Below are 19,112 nucleotides of genomic sequence, written 5' to 3'. Positions count from 1 at the left end.
AGCCCAGCTTGTCCCACACCGGAGTTCCCCTGCCCGATTCCTGCTCCCAGTGGGGGTCCTGTGCCCTCGGGCCTCTCCCCCTAGGTAGCAGCTCCTGCCCTGGAGCACAGCTCCAAAAACCCACCTTGTCTCTGTCCTGGATGCATGATGGGGTTTAACCCCGGTGGGCAGCTCAGCCCCCAACTGCTGTTGGCTCATTCCTCCCAGCGGGCCGGTGAGAGAACTGGGAAGGTGAAAGGGAGAAAACTGCTGGCTGAGATAAAGGCAGTTTTACGGGTGAAGCAAAAGCCACACATAAGCAAAGCAAAGCAAAGCAAAGCAAAGCAAAGCAAAGCAAAGCAAAGCAAAGCAGGGAACTCCTTCACGCTCCCCATGGCAGGCAGGTACTCAGCCATCCCCAGAGCAACGAGGCTCCAGCACATGATGGTGACTTGGGAAGACAAACGACATCACTCTGAATGTCCCCTCCTTCCTCCTTCTTCCCCCAGCTCTACATGCCGAGCATGATGCCATATGGTGTGGAATATCCCTTGGGTGAGCTGTGTCCCCTCGCGACTCCTTGTGCCCCCCCTCAGCCCCTCACTGGTGGGTTGAAGAGCAGAACAGGCCTCAAGCTGTGCAAATGCTGCTCAGCAGTAACAAAAACATCCCTGTTATCAACATTGTTCCCAGCACAAATCCAGAACACTGCCCTACACCATCTAAGATGGAAAAAACAGACTCTATCCCAGTCAAAACCCACACACTGTGTCATCGTGGAGGTGCCGAGATGCTGCTGCTGTCACTGTACCCGTACTCTGTGCCTGGATGGCTGCTGAGTGTGCTCCACCTCCCCAGCAATGCCTTTGTCCCAGTGGAATGGGCAGGGACACAGCTTTCAGGCGCAGCTGGCCCAGTTGTCATGGGCATGTGTTGGCAGGGACAGCCACCACCATGGTCACAGAAGCTGCTCCTGAGCCAGCCTCTTGCCACAGCTCTGCCACAGATACTCACAGTAGAGGGAAGGAATAGAGATGCTCGGCCTCCAGGACGAGAAACAGCAAAACTGGGCAGCTGGACCTGGCCCAAACCCTGGCTGAGCCTGCAGGGAACACGTGGGAGGTGACAGCACTGACAGCGCTGGGATACTGGATGACACCTGGAGATGGGGCTCCAGGTCACCAACTCCACTGTGTGGCTCAACAGCAACAGGATCCCTGCTGGTCCAGCTGCCTGAAGCAGTGGTGCTGCTGCTCTGAGGGCAGCGCAGTGCTGAGAGCAGGGGCCCAGGGATGCTTCAGCCCAGAGGACAAGAAGGGACCAGGTAGCAGGGACAGCCACTGGCACAGCCCTGGGGCCGTAACAGGTGCTGTGGAGCTGCCAGCGCTGGGCTAGGAGGGTGAGTGAGGCCAGGAGAGACTGCCAAGCGATGGTTGAGTGGCTGTCATGGACTGTGGCCAGCTGGCACCCAGTGTGGGCTGCAAATGCATCCTGGGTGCCCTGGGCCAGGTGCTGCACGATCCCGAGGCCACGTGCAGGGGCCAAAGCCAGGTCGCTGTCCCCGCAGCACTGGGGACAGGTCCACGTCTAGAGACAAGCGCATCCGCTCGCAGCCCAGGCCGAGTCATTGTCTGGGCTAAATGAAAACACATGTCTGGCCTCGTTCGCGTTCTGCATGGCTCACGGAGGTGCTGACACTGTAAACAGGGATGGGGGGAGCAGCCTGGCTGGGTTCATGGGAGGGCCCCAGCCACTCTGTGGATCCTTCCACCAAACCACAGCCTAACTGCTGCACCAACAGGCCCTCTCCCTCCCTGAGCATGGCACAGCACAGCAGTGCCAGGGCATGACAGAGGGATACAGGGGGCACAAGGACCCCCCAAACCACGGTGGCCAGGCCCAGCTCTCTGAAGCCCTACTTGCTGGCAGACCTGCCCCAGGGACAGTGTTAAAGGGGACCAAACTGGGGACACTACAGAGCCAAACACTGGTCCTGGTGTGAGGATATGCTGCCCTATGACCTGGGCCAGGGCAGGGCTGAGCCAGGGAGCGCGGGCAGGCCAGGAGCTGCAGCCCCCTCGTCAGAGGGGTCAGGAGGGTCCTGGGGCCAGCAGATGCCCCTTTGACACTTCCGGCTCCTGAAACCATGCAAGTTCCTCCTGGGGGCCACAGGCTGCAGCTGCGATTTCACAACATGCTGGCGAGCATGCGGAGGGCTCCCTGGCCAAAGCCCTGGGCTGCTGTCAATGCTTCTCAGCTGCTGCCGGCTCTGGGAAGCACAACTGGCTCCTGGCTCTGCTCCTGCACCGAGCACGGCAGCCCTTGGACAGCACAGCTGCACTGCTGCCAGCTCCCAGCGGTTCCTGTATGGGGCTCAGCTCTTCCCAGAGCTACAGTTCCGGGGCTGGAGGCATTTCTGGGGCCAGAGCCATGTGCAGCCAGGGCTTGGAGAAGACACAGGGCCAGCACACACACACCTCCGTGGGTGCGGCCTGGGAATAGCACTGGGATGGGCCCACATTACATCTGGCCACAGCTGGTGGCCCCATCACCCACAGTTGCTCCCCCTGCCCCATAGGCACAGCCACTGTGCTGGAACCACAGCAGTGAGGGAACCACCGCATCCCCTGCAGTCACAGGAGCACAGGGACACAGACACTGTCCCCTCCCATGGGAGACTTTTCTCTGAAACAGGAGTGTCATGCCAGCAATTACCTCACCCACCTTAAGGGAAAAGGGAAGGAAAACCAGCTTCTGGAGAAAAAGCCTGATGAAATCCCCCAAGTCTGACCCACTCTGGCTGCACACCCTCCCCCTCTACCCAGGGAGCCTCGTGGCACACAAGGCAGAGCGGTAGCGCTGGGGCTCAGCTGCAAACCCAGAGCGCAGACATCACCAGAGCCACCGCAGATGGTTCTGTCGCAATTCAGGGCTGGGCGCTAAGGGCTGCAGCGGGGCCGGCCTGGGCACCAGCACTCCAGGATGTGGACACTGTCCCCGGGGTGGGAGCACCCTGTGGTGGCGGTCCCTTGCCACCAGGTGCCACTGCCGAAACACTTGCACCACACCTGCTGCAGCTCAGCCAACACTTTACAGAAGAGCCCAGGGCCAAGGACAGAGCTGGGAGCGCTGCCTGACATCCCTCACGGACCCCGGGCTGGGAGCAGGCTAGCACAGCCTGCCCACACCCCTCAGCCTCCCGCACGCCTCCACTCGGTCCAGCTGTCTGTTAAATAAACTCAATGCCCTCGTACTTCACACTTCCAATCCTGGTCTCGGGCAGGAGGAAGCGCCCGTCCAGTGTGAAGGCCATGATGTAGCTGGAGATCTTGCCATTGTCCTCTTCTGATTTTAGCGCCACGATGATCTGGTCATCCGTGTCCGGGATGAACTTGAAGGAGGAGAAGCCGTGGGTGGGAACCACTTCGCCCACACGCCCCACTGTCACATCCCCAAAGTCCTGGGTGGAACTCAGCAGCAGGTTGGTGCCTCGCTGCTCATCCGCCTTCTCGCTGTAGCGCTCGTGGCTGGCGCGGCGCGGCAGGAAGAACCAGCGCTGCAGCGTGTCGCTCCAGGAGGCCGACTCGTGGATCAGGTACCCTGCGGCAGGAAGTGGAGTGTGACCACACAGGCCACAGGGGCACCAGCCATGCTGGGGCGGGACGCTCTCCCTTGCCCTCCAAAACACCCCACAGCCCTGCACAGGCATCCCCTATGAACTCTTCTGCCTTCTCCTGCCCCACTGCCTGGCAGCAGCCTCCCAATTCCTCCCAGAGCCAGGCAGGGGCATCCAGCACACCCCACTCTGCCTGGGAGCCCGGCTGCCAGGCCCAATGCCGGCTGAGCCACCCTTCAGCTGCTCCTGGCACAGGCAGCAGAGGAAAATGACCAGGACAAGGGGAGATCTCTGGCCTCCAGCAGCCTTCAAATCTCACCCAGTGCCAGTATCCTTGAGGAGGTGACTACAGCTCTGGTGTGGGATATGGGGTGGCAGGAGGTTGCCCTGCTCTATACCTGGGGGCCGGATCCCTGCTGCAGCCCGCAGCGCGTTGTAGTTTGTCACCCAGTTCTCGTGGCTCACGTCACCCTTGTAGCCAATGACCTTCACCCACTGGGGGTTCTCGTTCACCACCTCCCCTGTTGTGGTGGTCCACTCCTTGCCCAGTCCTCCCACATACAGGTGCTCGTCCTTCACTGCCAGCCACTCTGCCTTGAAGCCTGTGGTGGAAAGAATGGCATGAGGGGGGCTCACTCAGCACGTGGTCATCAGACTGTCCCACATACCCCAAACCCTACACCCCAGAGCCTGGTGCTGAGCACAGTGTCCCCCTTGCAGCCAGCTGGTCCCTTGGCAGGAATTGCCCTGTCTTGGCCAGGCTCAGAGGTCACAGGAAAGGGGCACCCCACCCCAGCAAGCTGAAAAGAGCCAAGGGCTCCACAGGGCAGGATGGGAGCTCACCTTTCCCCACAGTACCATCCCCATCCGGGAGGATCACCCAGGGCACCACCTTGTTGCCCTCGATCTGGTAGACCACACCTGTCCGGTCGTCCACCGCGTACAGCTTCCCATTGAAAACCACCAGCTCTGAGAGCTCCATGCCCCGGCCCTTCTCAGCCAGGTGGGACTGCAGCATGCTCTCATCCTTGTCCCACTCCACTGTCACTCTGTCCCCACTATCTGACAGCACCAGGTAGCCCTTCTTCAGGTAACTGAACCAGGTGTGCTCCTGGGAGCCCCGGGACTGCGTGTCCAGGTCTGCAATGACGCCGATGCGGTAGCGCACGCCCTCAGGGTTCCTCTGGGGCGGGGACAGCGGGTAGGTGTCATTGTAGCGGTCCCCTGCCTGCAGGCCGAGCTGCCAGGTGCGAGGGCTGGGGGGGCCATGCCGTGCTGGGGAGGAACGGTGCAGGCAGAAGAGCAGCAGCACAAACCCCACGCAGGCTGAGGACAGCACGATGGCCTTCCAGCGCAGTCGGAAGCGGGGGTCAGCACCCTTGGTCATGGACGCGAGGACGGGCAGACCACCCACGCTGATCCGGAGGGGGCTCATAGACTCATGGCAGGGCGGGACTGGCATCAGAGTGGGGGCGAGGAGAACCTGGTGGCAAGAGGGGAGAGAGAAGGTCAAAGAGCTGGATTTGGTGCTGACTGAGCTCGAGGGACAGCAGAACACAGCCACGAGGGGCCCCATCCCCTCTCCTGCAGCAGAAGGTGCTCCCACCTCATGCAGGTAAGAGCCAGCATGCCCAGGGGCTGTTTGCTGCTGGAATCACTCTCAGCTCCTCTCACCTGGCTCCCTCTGCACCCCCTGACCAGGAGCCCCAGCATATTGGCAGGATTGCATGACCTGCCCAGCACCTCTACCTGTCCCATGGTCACTGCAGCTCAGGCAGCAAGCTGAGGCATCTGGCTCAAGGTGAGCCCCGTGTCACAGTGTCCTGGGGCACGTCCCCACAGAGTCCTGGGAGGAAGTGGGTTCCCCTCGGGTGGCAAGGATGACTCTTACTCCCTCCAGAGTGTCTGGGCAGCCTGGCCCAGCTCCCACAGCCCCAGGAACCGACCCCACTAATGAGGCATGAGCTCGTCCCCAGGCACACAGGGACACTGGGAGACACGTGGCAGCTCCGCCCAAGCAGGATGCCCACACCTGAGCAGGAAGAGCAGTGCCCACGTCCAAGGGACACACACCCTGACCTGCCCAGCCTTACAGACACAGGAGCCCCTCATCCCTGCCCAGGCTCACAGCGTGTCCTCCACGTATGTGAGCATCGTGAGCCCACCCTGGGCTGTGCCCACCCATGGGCCCGGGGTGCCGGCAATGCCCCTCGCTGCCACCTCCCTCCCTGCAGCACAGAGGACGTGGCAGCGACCCGGGCTCCCGCAGACGGGCACTCCGGGCGGCCAGCAGCCACCCGGGACTGGACCCGTGCTCACCCCGTGCCATGCAGCCCGGGGCAGAGATCCCCAGCTGCCATCTCACGGCTTTCTACAAAGGGCCCATCCCGCAGGGTCTCAATGTGCCTTTCAGCAGCCCGAGTGGCAAACAGAGGCGGCATTGAGCGTGGGGGGCCGGCCCCGGACAGGGGAGCTCCAGCGGGGCACAGGCACGGAGCCCACGGATCGGGGGGACGGGAGTGCTTCTTGCCCTGTCGGGATCCCGGAGCGTGGCCCTCGGCAGAGCCCCGGGGACCCCTCTCGGTGCACTGACCCCCACCGCGTTTGTAGGGACCCCAGCGCCCGCTCTGAGCACGGGGAACCCTCAAAACGTCGGAGCACGGTCACGGACACACCCGGGCACGGACACGGGGACCCTCCAACACCCCCGGGCACGGACACAGGGACCCTCCAACACCCCCGGACATGGACACGGGACGCTCCCCTCGAGGACCCCCGCGCCCCTTCCCCGGGCGAGCTGTCGGGCAGCCGGGACATCGCCCGACTGAGCGGGGCCCTGAGGTCCTCCGCGCCCCCGGGACCTCCGCGCGGGGCACGGCCCCCAGGACCCCGCCGCTGCGGCCCGGGCAGCGTGCTCGAGGTCCGCGGTGCCCCCGCCCGGTGGAGACCCCCGCCCACCGGCCCGGCCCGGCGCCCCCCGCCCGTGTCCCCGCTCACCGCGGCGCCGCCTCCCCCGCGCGCAGCCGCCGCCGCCGCCGCCGCCTACAGCTCCCGGCGGCCCCGCGCGCCGCCGCCGCGCCTGCGAGCGGCCAGACCTCCACGTCTGCCGCAGAAACTACAAATCCCAGGAGAACCCGCGCGTCACCGCACGCCACCGCCCTTCCCGCTGCGCCGCGGGGTCTGCCGGGAGCTGTGGTCCGCGCTGAGCAGGGCCCGCCGGAGCCGGGCGTCGCGCTCGGGCGGCCGGAGCCCAGCGGCGGGGGCAGTGTGGGGGCCGAGCCGGCTCTGCGGGGTGGGCACAGCCCGGTTACCCGGCAGGCATGACCCCAGTGCTGCCCTGCCCCAGCCCGCAACACATTCTGTCCTTGTCCTGGTTGCCCCCTATGTCCCGCCGCCGCTCGGGGTGGGACAGCAGGGTAGACCTAGTCCCGGGCCTTCGGACCCGTGTGCGTGTCCGGCTGTCAAAGGCTGGAGCCCGGTGGGGCTGTGCTGGCCGTGGTGCCCTCGGGGCTGGGAACGGCCTCGGCGCTGCCAGCATGGGGCAAGGTCCTGTGCCGGGGCCCGCTGCACCCTCCGGGATCCCGGGCCCCGCACCGGCTCTGCGGAGCCGCTGGCACGTGCCGCCTCCGCTGCCCGTCCGCGGCCCCGCAGCACAAACGGCTGAGGCGGCCGCTCCGGGAGCGCACATAGTTAAGGCGGCCGCGGGCGCACATCTGGCGGGGGAGGGCTGCGAGCCTCGTCCCGCGCCTCGCTGCCTCCTGCGCTTCTAAAAAGTGTATTTCCGCCCGGGCCGAGCGAGGAGAGGCGGCTCCGGAGCGGGAGGCAGCGAGCGGCCGTGGGCAGGCTCCGCGCTGACCCGGGCGATGCTCTAGGGCAGCAAAGGCAGCGCCGCGGAGGGAGAGGCCCTGCCCCAGAGGTAGGTGGGGGGCAGCTTTGGGAGGGCGCCGCAGCCCTGACCATCCGGCCCGGAGCTGCAGCGCGCTGTGCGCCGTTCTGCGGGCGCGGTGCCCAGGCACCGGGAGGCGGCTCCGCCTCGCCAGGGGCTCGGTGTCCTGGCTCACGATCAGCGAGGCGGACCGGTCCCTGTGCCCCCCCAGTCGAGTGAGGCCCTTGCCCTGCCTGCGAAGGAGCAGTGGGGACCTCACGGCTGAGCCTCACAGTAGTCTGAGGGCACAGCCCGACCCACGGCGGCTCTGGGAGGACACAGATCCCCCCCAGCCCTGCCCCACCTGCGTTCCCAAAAAACCCATCGCTACGAGCACATCAGGCCTATGCTGGGCCACCTTCGGCATCTCTGTGGGGGTCACAGTGGCCGTTGGGGTCCCCAGCACAACATCTTGCTGGTGCTACAGGAGCTGGAGGGCTGCAACTACCCCATGGTCCTTCCCCACATCTGCCCCATGCAGCCCCTGCTCTGCTGCCTGCCGGGTCTGCCCTGCTCCAGGGAAAAAAAAAGGTCTCTGCAACCATTCCAGCATCTGCAGCAGAAACTGGGGGACCTGGCCCACCAGCAGGACCCCAGTGGTTGTGGTGCAGGGAAGTTGGTATCCACCATCCTGAAGGGAGAGGGTGAGCTGGGAAGGCAGGTCCTGCTGCCTCCACACTGCCCCAAGCCCCTCATCCCTCCCCTAGGGCTTGTTCCGTTTCATCCTAGCCTTTATCTCCATCTGGAATGTATTTCAGGATGTTTCGATTGCAGTCCCAAGGCTTCTGCAGCCACTGAGTTTAAATCTCTGACTGCTCCTGGAGAGCATCCAACCGCGATGGAAAACCCGTGTCCTTCGGCAGGGCCGTGTGTGCCTGTGCGCAGGCGGGCACCTCCCGCCCAGCACACCCGAGGGGTGCAGGGGGGACACGCCGGGGGCCCAGCGAACCCCGTGTGCTGCTGACAGCACCCTGCACCCACCGCACACTCGCCTCTGCTCCCAGCAGCCTGGGAAGCACTGCCTTCCACCATGGGAACTTCCTGGTGAAGGGTTTCTCCTCCTAGAGCAGTTCCCTGTGACACTCTGTTTTCCCCAGGGCCAAGCCTGCTCCATGTCCCAGAGGAAAGCCTGGTTTGATGGTCCCAGAGCTGAGGGAACGCCACAGGCTTCCCAAACCCCCGGCTGGCCCGTGCCATGTCCAGTGCTGTGCGTCTGGTGCAGCCGGAGGCCAGACAGGGTGAGCAGAACCAGGGCCAAGGCTCCCCTGGGTGACAGCTGCTCACAAGCCCCTGGCTGGCCTCCTCCATGTCTCTATCCATGGATCCGCTTCTCCCCTGCCTCCCTCCACACCTGGCAGCACGAAACAACGGGGTGAGAGATGGAGAGACAGAGGCACCCGGAAGTGTATGAAGGCCAGGCCCTTGGCAGAGGGTTTGAGCAGCAGGAAAAGCCCTTTGGAGCCTTTCCCGATCCCTCCGCCTCCTCCCAGCTCCAGTGACTCATAATCCAGGCATCCGCCCCGGCCTCAAACGCCCTCCGCACCCGCTGCAACGGTCCCCAGACCCCACACCTGGGGACAACGGTGACAGCCACCCATCACTGACTGGGGACCCCGGGGCTCTGAGAGCAGGCGTTCACCAAAACAACAGGATTCTGCCTCAAAATCATTAATGGCCTGTCTCAGCTGCAGAACACAGGACAGGGCTGTGAGGGCCCTTTGCGCCTTGGGACCGGTGCTCTGGCATGCTGGCAGAGCCAGGCGGTGCCATGGGAGGTGTTTGGGAGGGGAGAACAGCAAATGCCACACCCATATCCTGACCCAGGGAGGCACCTGGCTGGGACAGGAGCCTGCGTAGCAGCCATCCCCATCCCGGCAGGCTCCGTGACCCAGCACCACCTCTGACCCTGCTGCCACGGGATGCCCAGCGCTGGGCAGTGCTACACCCCTGTTTGGCCAAGGCTGTCCTGGTGTCTCGGGGCCAAAGGGTAAGGTGCTGCGTGCCCGGCCCCACGTCTCCAGCAGATACGGTTTTGATAATGTGGGGAGGGGCCACAAAGTGCCCGGGCTGGGCCACAGTCCCACCACCACTGCAAATATTGGTTTTGGCCCCATACAGGATGTAGGCTCTCAGAAAGGTTTCTCCCTGTGGCAGCCAGCTCCCAGGTAGGGCTGCCAGCCCACATTCCTTTTTCTGGAGGAGAGGGTCTTGTCCCCTTGCAAACCCCTGGGCTGGCAGCCCCCAGGGCACTGGAGCCCCTCGCAGGAGTGGGGTGCAGACACCCTCTCTGGGCCCAGCTGGGGTCCCACACACAGGCAGGGCTGCACCCTGATATTTGCCCCATGGCATCTAGAGCTGTCTGTAATTTTTCAGGTGCTGACACCCTAAATTGCTGCTCTTGGGCATCCATGGGAGGCAGCTGAAGTCAGGCTGAGCAGGAGCAGCAGCGCTTGGTCCAGGACTTGGCTGGTCAGAGGCTGCTGCTCTGCTCCACTCTCAGCTCCCAAGGTAATCTCCTCTGCTGTATGTGCCAGGGTTCAGGGGCTGCAAGGCTGCAGCCTCATGTTGGTGAGCCCAGAGCCCCCTAACTGCCCCAACGTGGGTCTCCCGAGGTGCTCACTGGGGTGACACTGTGTCTCACAGCCCAGCTGGAAGCCTGGGGCTATGCAGTGTCCCAGGAAAGCTTGGGGCATGGCTGGGCTGGGCATCTCCGCATGCCTGTCCCCCTCAGCTGTCCCTGGCACCTCACAGGGCACTGCCAAGGCATGGAGGGGCTGTGGGTGCATGGTGTCCTGCTCATCTTCCTGCTGCCCTGCCCTGTGGGGAGCCAGACCAGCTCCATCCCTGACCAGCGATGGTGGACAGACCCCAATGAGGCCCCATCCCAGCACCAAGCTGCCAGGTGAGGGGACCCCAGAGCCAGGGTGCTCTGCAGCAGGGGCCAGGGCAGCCCTGACACCGCAGAGGGCCCCCGCCCCACCATAGCTCCCTGTTGTGCTTTGCTTTCTGCCTTGCCAGGGCCACACAGGAGCAGAAGGCTGATGGTGCCCAGGAGGAGCTGCCCCCACAGCCCCGCTGTGTTCGCTGCTGCCCCCCACCCGAAAAGCGCTTCTACCCCCAGTACCAGCCCTTGCCTCAGATCAACATGACCATCCTGAAAGGTGAGGGCTGGCAGGACCCTACGCTGTGTTGTCGGCATTGCCCCAAGTCCAGTGCTGTGCTGGCTCACAGTGCCAGCTCTTGCACAGACTGGGAGTGAGAAACTGGGGTGGTGCCAGTGGTCCCATGCCCTGCACAGACAGAGGGCAGGAGCCACACTGGGGTGTGAACAGCCCCTGCTCTGGTGGCCTCTGGGCAGCAGCATCAGAGCCTGGGGAGGGGCAGGCGCAGGACTGGTGGGTCTCTGCTCCCCCCATCCGTCTCTGGGGAAGGGGCTTTCAGGGCACTGGGTTCAGTCCTGGCGCCTGCCTGACAGCCCAACTCTCCCTCCTGCTCTGCCCAGGAGAGAAGGGGGACCGCGGTGAGCGTGGCATGCAGGGCAAGTTCGGCAAGACAGGGGTGGCCGGGAGCAGGGGCCATGCAGGGCCCAAGGGACAGAAGGGCAGCATGGGCGCCCCCGGGGAGCGCTGCAAGAGCCACTACGCCGCCTTCTCCGTGGGCCGCAAGAAACCCCTGCACAGTAACGACTACTACCAGACCCTCATCTTCGACACGGAGTTTGTCAACCTCTACGACCACTTCAACATGTTCACGGGCAAGTTTTACTGCTACATCCCCGGGATCTACTACTTCAGCCTCAATGTGCACACCTGGAACCAGAAGGAGACATACCTGCACATCATGCGCAACGGGGCGGAGGTGGTGATCCTCTACGCCCAGGTGAGCGACCGTAGCATCATGCAGAGCCAGAGCGTCATGTTGGAGCTGAAGGAGCAGGATGAGGTCTGGGTGCGGCTCTACAAGGGCGAGCGTGAGAACGCTGTCTTCAGCGATGAGTACGACACTTACATCACCTTCAGCGGCCACCTCATCAAGTACAGTGGGGACCCCTGAGCACCAGGCCCCTCCCGCTCCTCATGTGCCAGGCCAGGTGGCCAAGGAGCCCCTGTCCCTCTCATCCCAGGAGTGCCACGCCCATTATGCTGTTAGTCACCCTAGTGCCATTACCCCCAGCAGCTGCACCAGTGTGTGAATTCCCTCACTCCAGCGCCTCAAGGCCAACCAGACACACCTGGAAGAGTTGGAGCAATTTTAAGCCCCTGCCACATTAGTGAACAGGCAGCAGCTGCTCACCTGGGGTGGGCAGGGGGCTCAGCCCCTCTCCCCACTCCAGAGCTGGGTTTGCCAGGCACAGCCTGTCATGGCACTGGCTGAGCTGGCACCAGCGGAACCTGGTGTGACTGCTGGTGCCCCGGTGTGACGACGGGCAGACACTTGCACCATGTTCCTCCTCGCACCAGGCCGTGCTCCCCGGCGGGAATGGGCAGAAGGTGCTCAGCACCATCAGGAAAGGCAACAAACCACTACGGGCCCTCTTTCCTTCCGCAGTGCAGGTGTTGCAGTGGGGGGCTGGGTACCCCGGCGGGGAGTGAACAGCGTCACTTCCCTCTGCAGATCCCGTCACTGCTCGCCGCAGCCTCTGCTCAGGAAGGGCTCGCTCCCCCACCAGCAGCCCTGGGCGGGGGGCCTTCAGCCTCAGCCACTTCCTCTTCCATTAGGTTATCTGCTGGCCAGGCCTCATGTTTGCATGTTTGTAGATGCAGCAGTAGTGTGGGTCAGCATGCTGACCCCCCCATTCAGCTCGTGCCACATTAAACACCCCATGTCTCTAGCCTTGCTCACACCCTCAGTGTCCTCTTGCTTTGTCTGTGTGGAGGGACTCAGGGCAGGCTTCTGCTCCAGGGGTGCAGGGGCTCCCCGAGAGCTGTGGGCTGGCATGGTGATGCTGAGCTGGGGTGGAGAGGGAAGAACAAACTGTCCCTGGAGAGCCGGGAGACCTGTGCCAAGCACTGCAGGGGCCAGCTGTGCCCCAAGGGCCAGGAGCTGAGTGCAGTGACAGAACTGTCAGTCTGGGAACAGGACAGGCTGGGAAGGGTGGCAGGGTTGTCAGGAGTACAGGTTATCTGGCACATCCTCAGAGAGGAGATAGGTCTGGGATGAAGCTGGGTGTCAGGGTCTGGATTGGTGGGTCCATGGCTGGGCTGAGCAGGGCTGCAGCTGGAAACCAGCACCCCAAGCACAGGAGGGAGGGGAACAGGCTGGGGGGACTGAAGATGACCTTAAATAGAGCCCTGGCCCCACATGTGGGGAGAGGGTGGATGGTGGGGGCCAACTGAGGCTGGTCAGGCCATTCACTGCTGTGCCTGTGGGGTGGGGGCATCAGCCCAGGGCCCTAGCCCTGTCCGATGGCATGGGCAAAGCTCCTTGGCCACACTGGCCCCTGGGCCCAGGTACCATCTCCAGCCCAGACTGCACAGCAGGGCCTGGTATAGACACAGGTTGCATCTCAGCACACGGATTCCCATTCTGGGACACATGTTCTACCCCAGGACACACAATCCATTCAGAGGCCTGTAGTTTCTTCCCGGGACATGCAGCCCTTTGCAGGGCACATGTTCCATCCATGGACACAAAATCCATCCCAAGATACGTGGCCCTGTCCCAGGACACTCAGCCCATCTCGGGACACATCTCCCATCCCAGCACGCACGTCCTTATCCCACCACACGCGGCCCGTCCCAGGACACGTCCCACCCCGGGGCACGGGCGCGGGCGGGGCCGGGGGCGGTGCGGGGCTGGGGCGGGCGGAGCTCCGGGGCCGCGCCCCCGGGAGAGCCGGGCCCGGCGGCGGCGGCGGCGCCGTCAGTGCGGCAGCGGCGGCGGCGGCGGCGGCAGCGCCATGGCGGAGGCGCCGGAGGGGCCCGCGCGGCGCGGGAGGAGGACGGGAACCGAGGCCGGGGCCGGGGCGGAGGAGCCGGCGGAGGCGGAGGCGGAGCGGGCCGGGCGGCGGCGGCGGAGGTGGATGGCGGCGACCGGGGCCGAGGCCGCGATCGTGTCCGGGATCGGGATGGGGACGGGGACGGGGACCGGCACCAGGACCGGGATGGGGATCGGGACCGGGACCGTGATGGGGATCGGGACCGGGACCGTGATGGGGACCGGTGCCGGGGCTGGCAGGGCCCGGTTGGCGCTGGCCGCGGTGCTGGCCCAGCCCGGCCCTCACCCACCTCCCGGGGCAGCTTCCAGCCGGCGGCGGACATCCAGGGAACCACTGTCCTGCACGACACCATCAGCGACCGCCCGCAGCCCCTGCCAGGTGAGGCACCGTGAGGAGGGCCCGCCGGGATGGGCACAGTGTCGGCGCGGTACCGAGCTGCACGGCAGTGCTCACGGCTGACCCTGTCCTGTCTCCCCATCGTTCCCAGCAAGGTACTTCGACACGAAGACGACGGAGCCCATCAGCTTCTTCTTGTCCGGACTGGAGGAGCTGCTGGCCTGGCAGCCCAACAGCAACGACGAGTTCAACGTGTCAGCCGTGCCTCTGGCCAAGCGCCAGCCCCCACTCCACAGCAGGAGGCCCCGGACACTGGTGTGCCATGACATGCGTGGCGGCTACTTGGAGGACAGGTACGTGCTAGGTGTGACAAGGAGCTAGGAAGGGAGGTGTGACAGAGGAGCTCAATGTCTCAAACCCCAAGGCACTTCTGTTTCTGCCTGACACGTCTCCTGCCGGCTCCGCCGCAGGTGAGCAGGGATGGGGTGTTTGGCTCTTGGCACCAGTGCTTGGGGAACCTTGCTTGGGTTGGGATGTTCAGAGGTGGCTCAGTGCCACAGCTCTGCCCAGCTCCCGGCTGTGAGTCAGGCTCCTACCCAGCCCCACAGCATCCCTTGGCATCCTTCCTGCACTGCCCAACCCTCTTCCCTCTCTGCAGGTTCATCCAGGGCTCGGCCACACGCAACCCCTATGTCTTCTACCACTGGCGCTACATCGACATCTTTGTCTACTTCAGCCACCACACTGTCACCATCCCGCCCGTGGTCTGGACCAATGCAGCACACCGGAACGGTGTCCCTGTGCTGGGTGAGGGCAGGGCTGAGCCTGGGCCAGCCCCAGGAGTGAGGTGGATTCACCAGGACGTGCGGCTGACGCTGTCCTCACTGCCTCCCCAGGCACATTCATCACGGAGTGGACAGATGGGGAGAAGCTGTGCGAGGCGTTCCTGGCCGGTGGGGAGGAGGCCTACGGCGCCGTGGCCGAGCAGCTGGCCCGCATTGCCCAGCACTACCGCTTCGATGGCTGGCTGGTCAACATAGAGAACACGCTGAGCGTGAGTCATGGGGGCCCTGCTCACCTCCCTGCCTCTCCCTGCCCACCTCCCTGCCTTCGTGCTGTTCCCATGGGGAGCCCCCCACCCTGTGCCCTCACCCACCTATGCCTGCTCTCTCCTGACAGGCGGCAGCAGTGGGGAACCTGCCGCTCTTCCTGCGGGACCTGACGGCACAGGTGCACAGCGCCGTGCCAGGAGGACTGGTGATCTGGTATGACAGCGTCCTGAAGGATGGCACTCTGAAGTGGCAGAATGAGCTGAACAATGAGAATAGGTGAGGCTGGCAAAACTGTCCCGAGCAGGGGGCATGAGCCCACCCCGAACTCAGCATGGCAGCGGTCAGGCACAACCTGCCTGGCCCTTGGTAAAGTCATGTGCGGCCACAGTGTCTACCCTGCCACTCTGACCATTGTCCCCAGGATGTTCTTTGATGCCTGTGATGGGCTGTTCACCAACTACAACTGGAAGGAGGAGCAGCTGCAGCGCACGCAACAACTTGCCGGGCCACGCCAAAATGACATCTATGTTGGCGTTGATGTCTTTGCCCGTGGGGATGTGATTGGTGGTGGCTTTGACACTGACAAGGTGGGTGTGACAAGGCTGGGCCAGAGTGTGACCCTGGACCTCCCCGGTACAGGGCTCTGAGCTCCCACTGATGGCCCTGGGCTGCTAACCTGGGGATGAACTGGTGAGGAGTGAGGGATCCCAGAGCTGCTGGCTGTGCATGAAGAGGGAGCTGGAGGATCCCAGTGCTGCCATCCCTGGAGAGGGAGATGGTGCAGCACATCCCTGTGGTGTCCTGCCCCACCACGGGGCCAGTGGAACCTGGGGGGAGCAGGGACAGGACAGGTGGCAAGGTGACTACATGGCCTGGCCCACGCTGCTCACCACTCATTTCTGCAGTCCCTGCGCCTGATCCGGCAGTATGGCCTCTCCGCAGCCATCTTCGCTCCTGGCTGGGTCTATGAGCACCTGGGGAAGGAAAACTTCCTGCAGAATGAGAACAGGTGAGGGCAGCTCAGCAGGGCGGGTGTTGGGGGAGGAACGGGGCTAGGAGTGCCCTGGGGTGGTGGTACACAGCTGCCGGGACGCTGGCTGTCAGGACACCATGGCTGCTGGCCAGGAGCCAGCTGGCCCCATTCTGCCCCAGCCGAGGCGATACCTGAGGCCGTGCAGGGCAGCAACCGTAACACAGCTCTCTGCCCTGATGCCCACCTTTGCCTTCAGGTTCTGGGGCTCGCTGGCTGAATACCTGCCCACGCACAGCATTTGCACACTACCCCTCACCACCTCCTTCAGCCTGGGCATGGGCACCAGCACGTTCCTGGATGGGAAGGTGGGTGCAGAGTGACAACTCTGCTCTGGTTGGACTGGGCTGGGCTGAGCAGGGGTGTCCCTGCTCTCGCCTCCCCCAGCTCAGCTCTCCCTGTGCTGTAGGATGAAGAGTCTGGGCCCTGGTATGACCTGAGCGCGCAGGACATCCAGCCACTGTACCCAGAACTCCAGGGCAGGCTGAGCACCAGCTGCTGCCTGCAGGATGCCTGGTGCGGGGGCAGCTCCCTGCAGCTGCAGGGGACCATCCCCCCCGGTGAGGAGCGCGTGGCTGTCCGGTGAGTTGGGGCGAAGCCCTTTGCCCCCTCCTCGGCACTGGGCTGGCACCATGTCGGCATGACATGGCCTGCATGGCCCAAGCTGTGTGGCCCTGGGGCCTTGTGGCGTGCATGCCCAGGCTCTGCCCACACTGCCCGGCACACCTAACCCAATGCACGTTCTCTTTGTCTCTCTCTCTGTCTCTGTCTCTTTCTGGGTGGATTTGGGGTCATCAGCCTCTTCTCTTTGCAGATGCCGGCCCCCCCCAAGCTCTTCCTGACCCTGCTCTACAAGCTGGAGGGGCCACAGCCTGATGACTTCACAGTGGCACTGGAGGTCACCACCTGGGACTCAGGGATCTGCCTTGAGGGCAACCCCGCCTCCCTGCCCGGTGAGGACCCTGTCCCCCTGTGCTCTCTGCAGTGAGCACCTGCTGTGGACTGTGGGACCAGCTCAGTCCCTCGCCCCCTGACCTGGGTCCCTCTGGCAGAGCCCAACGGCCGGCACTACCCCCGGTTCCTGCCGGCACCACCACCCGGCCTCGCCAAGCTGCTCGCCGCCTGCCACCGTGGCTCCCATGGCTGGACCAGCCGGTGAGTGCCCTGCCTGCATCGTGCGTCCACAGGCAGGCATGGGATGCCAGGGCTCCCTGGCACCATTCCTGCTCTGCCTCTTCCCTCTCAGGTGCTATGAGCTGGAGCTGCAGGACTGCAGCCTACGAGACCTCTCTGTGATTGTGTCCCGCCAGCAGCCCAGCCTGGAGGAGACGTCTTTCACCTGCCTCCTCGGGGAGGTCCGGGTGAGTGCCTGCCACTGCTGGGTGGAAACACCTGCCCTGGTGCCACCCTTGTGCTGGGAAGGTGGGTGGGTGCCTGCCCTGACCCTGACCAGTCCTGTGGTTCCCTCACAGGTGCTGGACATGGCCAGCATGGCAGCCTCCCCAGCGCAGGTGCACAACGTGCTGGCCTCGCAGCTCTGGTGGCAGGAGGGCCCTGAGCCCAAGCAGCTCTCGCTCAGCCTCACCCTGCGCTGGTCCTTCCCGCCCGGCCGTGCCAGATGGTTCCGTGTCCTGAGCCAGGGTGCCCAGTGCCGCCTGGGCCAGACAGCGCCGCAGCTGCTGGGGCTGGCCCAGGGCTGCCTGTTCCGTGCTGTGGGGCTGTCGGTGCTGCGCCCAGCGCCTGGAGAGTCCTGCCGGCTGGAGCTGCTGGTGGAGCCAATACTGCAGGATGAGCTGCCTGTGGACCCTGACCGCTGGGGCCGCCTCGTGCTGGTCTATTCTGCGCCAGGCAGCGGCTCCAGCTCAGATGGGCATTAAAGCAACTGTGGTGCAGCTTGTGCCATGTCTCCTCCGTGTGGTGGGTGGGCTCTGGGCGGGGGACACAGAGGATGGAGGCTGCCTTTCATCACCCTGGGCTGGTGAGTCCCTCTTCTCCCACCCCTGTGGTTGTGCTCAGCCCTCACTTTGGGGGCCCACTGGGTGCTGGCCAGGACCCTGCAAGTGGCTGGCAGGGACCCCCAACATGTGTGGCCCCAGACTGGGGTACCTGCCCTGAGAACCCCACCAGCTCCTGTAGCTCTCACTGCCTCAAGCTGTCTGCCCACAGGCTGGGGATACTTGCCCTAAGATCCCAAGATGCCCAGCCACACCCCCTCCCCTCAGAGCTCAGCCTGGTGGGGAGCTGCCAGCACGGGCTCTGCAGCAGCCCCGAGGAGCAGCCCAGCATGGGTGGCCGCTGTGCTCATTAACGTGGACCCAGCCCAGTGCCACCAGCCTGCGCTGCCTCCCCTGAGCATCTTGTGAGGAGGAGAGAAAATTTATAGCAGCAATTATTTTCTCACAGTCTGGTGAGCAAGCAATTAGCAGGCAGGAGCAGGCAAGTGCTCCTGCAGTGGGGTCCCAAGCCCTGTCCCCAAACAATGCAAGCTCTGCCAGGGACACCAATGTCAGCAGTGGAGCTGCTGCTCCTGAGGCGGGGAAGGTGCTCAGGAACATATTACCTGATGGCTTGAAGAATGAAGGGCTTGGCCCAGCCAGGAGAGGGCTCCTCATGCAGCACCCTGCTCCCTCACCATGGCGAGGCTGGGAGCCCCAAGGGTCCCCCACTTGCCCACAGGCTGTGGCCCCCTGCCCAGCATGGCCAGATCCACTGTAGCAGCCACGGCCCCGCGCCCCTGCAGCGCAACCAGTCAAAACCTGACTCGCCCTGGTTGAAGAAAGAAATCTTTATTAATAATTTCAATAATAATAATAATAATCCTTGTAATAATAATAATAGTAATAATAATAATAGTACTGTTTATTAGAATGGTCACACTTTTAAGCATACAGGACGGGCCGGCGCCAGCCCGCACGCCGGGGCGGCGCAGGGGTGCTGTAAGGGAGAAGCCAGTACAGCGATGGACGGAGCTTTGTACAGGGGGGCGGGGGCCGGGGCTATGTACACTGGGAATAGAAAAGGGGGAGCTCATCGCTGGGGCATCGGGGGCGTCTGCAGACTATAAAGTGAGGTTCGAGGAGTGGCAGAGCCGTAAGGGCGCGGGACGACGCTGCACCCCGGGATGGGCTCCGCAGTGCCCCGTGCCACTGGGCACCGCACCCAGTGTGCCTGCGGCTGCAGCCCAGCCTTGTGGCTTGGGTGGGTCCCTTGTGGATGATGCAGTGGCCGAGACCCCA

The 19,112-nt window shown here is 64.1% G+C and overlaps 3 protein-coding genes across 4 annotated transcripts; 2 read left to right on the top strand and 1 right to left on the bottom strand.

The window, feature by feature from the left end:
* Positions 1-1,268: 1,268 nt before the first annotated feature.
* CANT1 (calcium activated nucleotidase 1) lies at positions 1,269-6,697 on the bottom strand. Its single transcript, XM_082293853.1, has 4 exons — positions 6,593-6,697; positions 4,439-5,078; positions 3,994-4,197; positions 1,269-3,579 (listed from the first exon to the last, which is right to left on the bottom strand). The coding sequence occupies exons 2-4, from the start codon at positions 5,055-5,057 to the stop codon at positions 3,209-3,211; spliced, it is 1,194 nt and encodes a 397-aa protein (XP_082149979.1). The 5' UTR covers positions 5,058-5,078; positions 6,593-6,697; the 3' UTR covers positions 1,269-3,208.
* Positions 6,698-7,376: 679 nt separating this feature from the next.
* On the top strand, positions 7,377-12,352 carry C1QTNF1 (C1q and TNF related 1). Of its 2 annotated transcripts, XM_082293990.1 has the most exons (6): positions 7,377-7,511; positions 9,894-9,944; positions 9,995-10,028; positions 10,272-10,422; positions 10,539-10,681; positions 11,023-12,352. In XM_082293990.1, the coding sequence occupies exons 4-6, from the start codon at positions 10,286-10,288 to the stop codon at positions 11,571-11,573; spliced, it is 831 nt and encodes a 276-aa protein (XP_082150116.1). In that variant the 5' UTR covers positions 7,377-7,511; positions 9,894-9,944; positions 9,995-10,028; positions 10,272-10,285; the 3' UTR covers positions 11,574-12,352. The 2 variants fall into 2 exon arrangements, with proteins under 2 accessions (XP_082150116.1, XP_082150115.1); XM_082293989.1 differs by having other exon boundaries at positions 9,894-10,028.
* A 1,067-nt stretch (positions 12,353-13,419) lies between these two features.
* On the top strand, positions 13,420-17,753 carry ENGASE (endo-beta-N-acetylglucosaminidase; the record flags this gene model as incomplete). Its single annotated transcript, XM_082293986.1, has 14 exons — positions 13,420-13,538; positions 13,760-13,836; positions 13,946-14,147; positions 14,453-14,601; positions 14,691-14,848; positions 14,974-15,122; positions 15,268-15,433; positions 15,752-15,855; positions 16,076-16,184; positions 16,286-16,458; positions 16,675-16,829; positions 16,929-17,031; positions 17,123-17,237; positions 17,349-17,753. The coding sequence occupies 14 exons, from the start codon at positions 13,420-13,422 to the stop codon at positions 17,751-17,753; spliced, it is 2,184 nt and encodes a 727-aa protein (XP_082150112.1).
* Positions 17,754-19,112: the final 1,359 nt, after the last annotated feature.

Source organism: Coloeus monedula (assembly GCF_965178545.1).
Source record: "Coloeus monedula genome assembly, chromosome: 19".
Taxonomy (NCBI): Eukaryota; Metazoa; Chordata; class Aves; order Passeriformes; family Corvidae; genus Coloeus; species Coloeus monedula.
This window is presented reverse-complemented; position numbering and strand designations above follow the sequence as displayed.

Bases quoted from the DNA above. Each gene is read 5' to 3' on its own strand.
- C1QTNF1 (XM_082293990.1), top strand. From the start codon at position 10,286: ATGGAGGGGCTGTGGGTGCATGGTGTCCTGCTCATCTTCCTGCTGCCC. The intron at 10,423-10,538 runs GTGAGGGGACCC...CTGCCTTGCCAG, and splicing joins TCCCAGCACCAAGCTGCCAG to GGCCACACAGGAGCAGAAGG. The intron at 10,682-11,022 runs GTGAGGGCTGGC...TGCTCTGCCCAG, and splicing joins CAACATGACCATCCTGAAAG to GAGAGAAGGGGGACCGCGGT.
- CANT1 (XM_082293853.1), bottom strand. From the start codon at position 5,057: ATGCCAGTCCCGCCCTGCCATGAGTCTATGAGCCCCCTCCGGATCAGC. The intron at 4,198-4,438 runs GTGAGCTCCCAT...TTTCCACCACAG, and splicing joins GGATGGTACTGTGGGGAAAG to GCTTCAAGGCAGAGTGGCTG. The intron at 3,580-3,993 runs GTATAGAGCAGG...TTCCTGCCGCAG, and splicing joins AGCAGGGATCCGGCCCCCAG to GGTACCTGATCCACGAGTCG.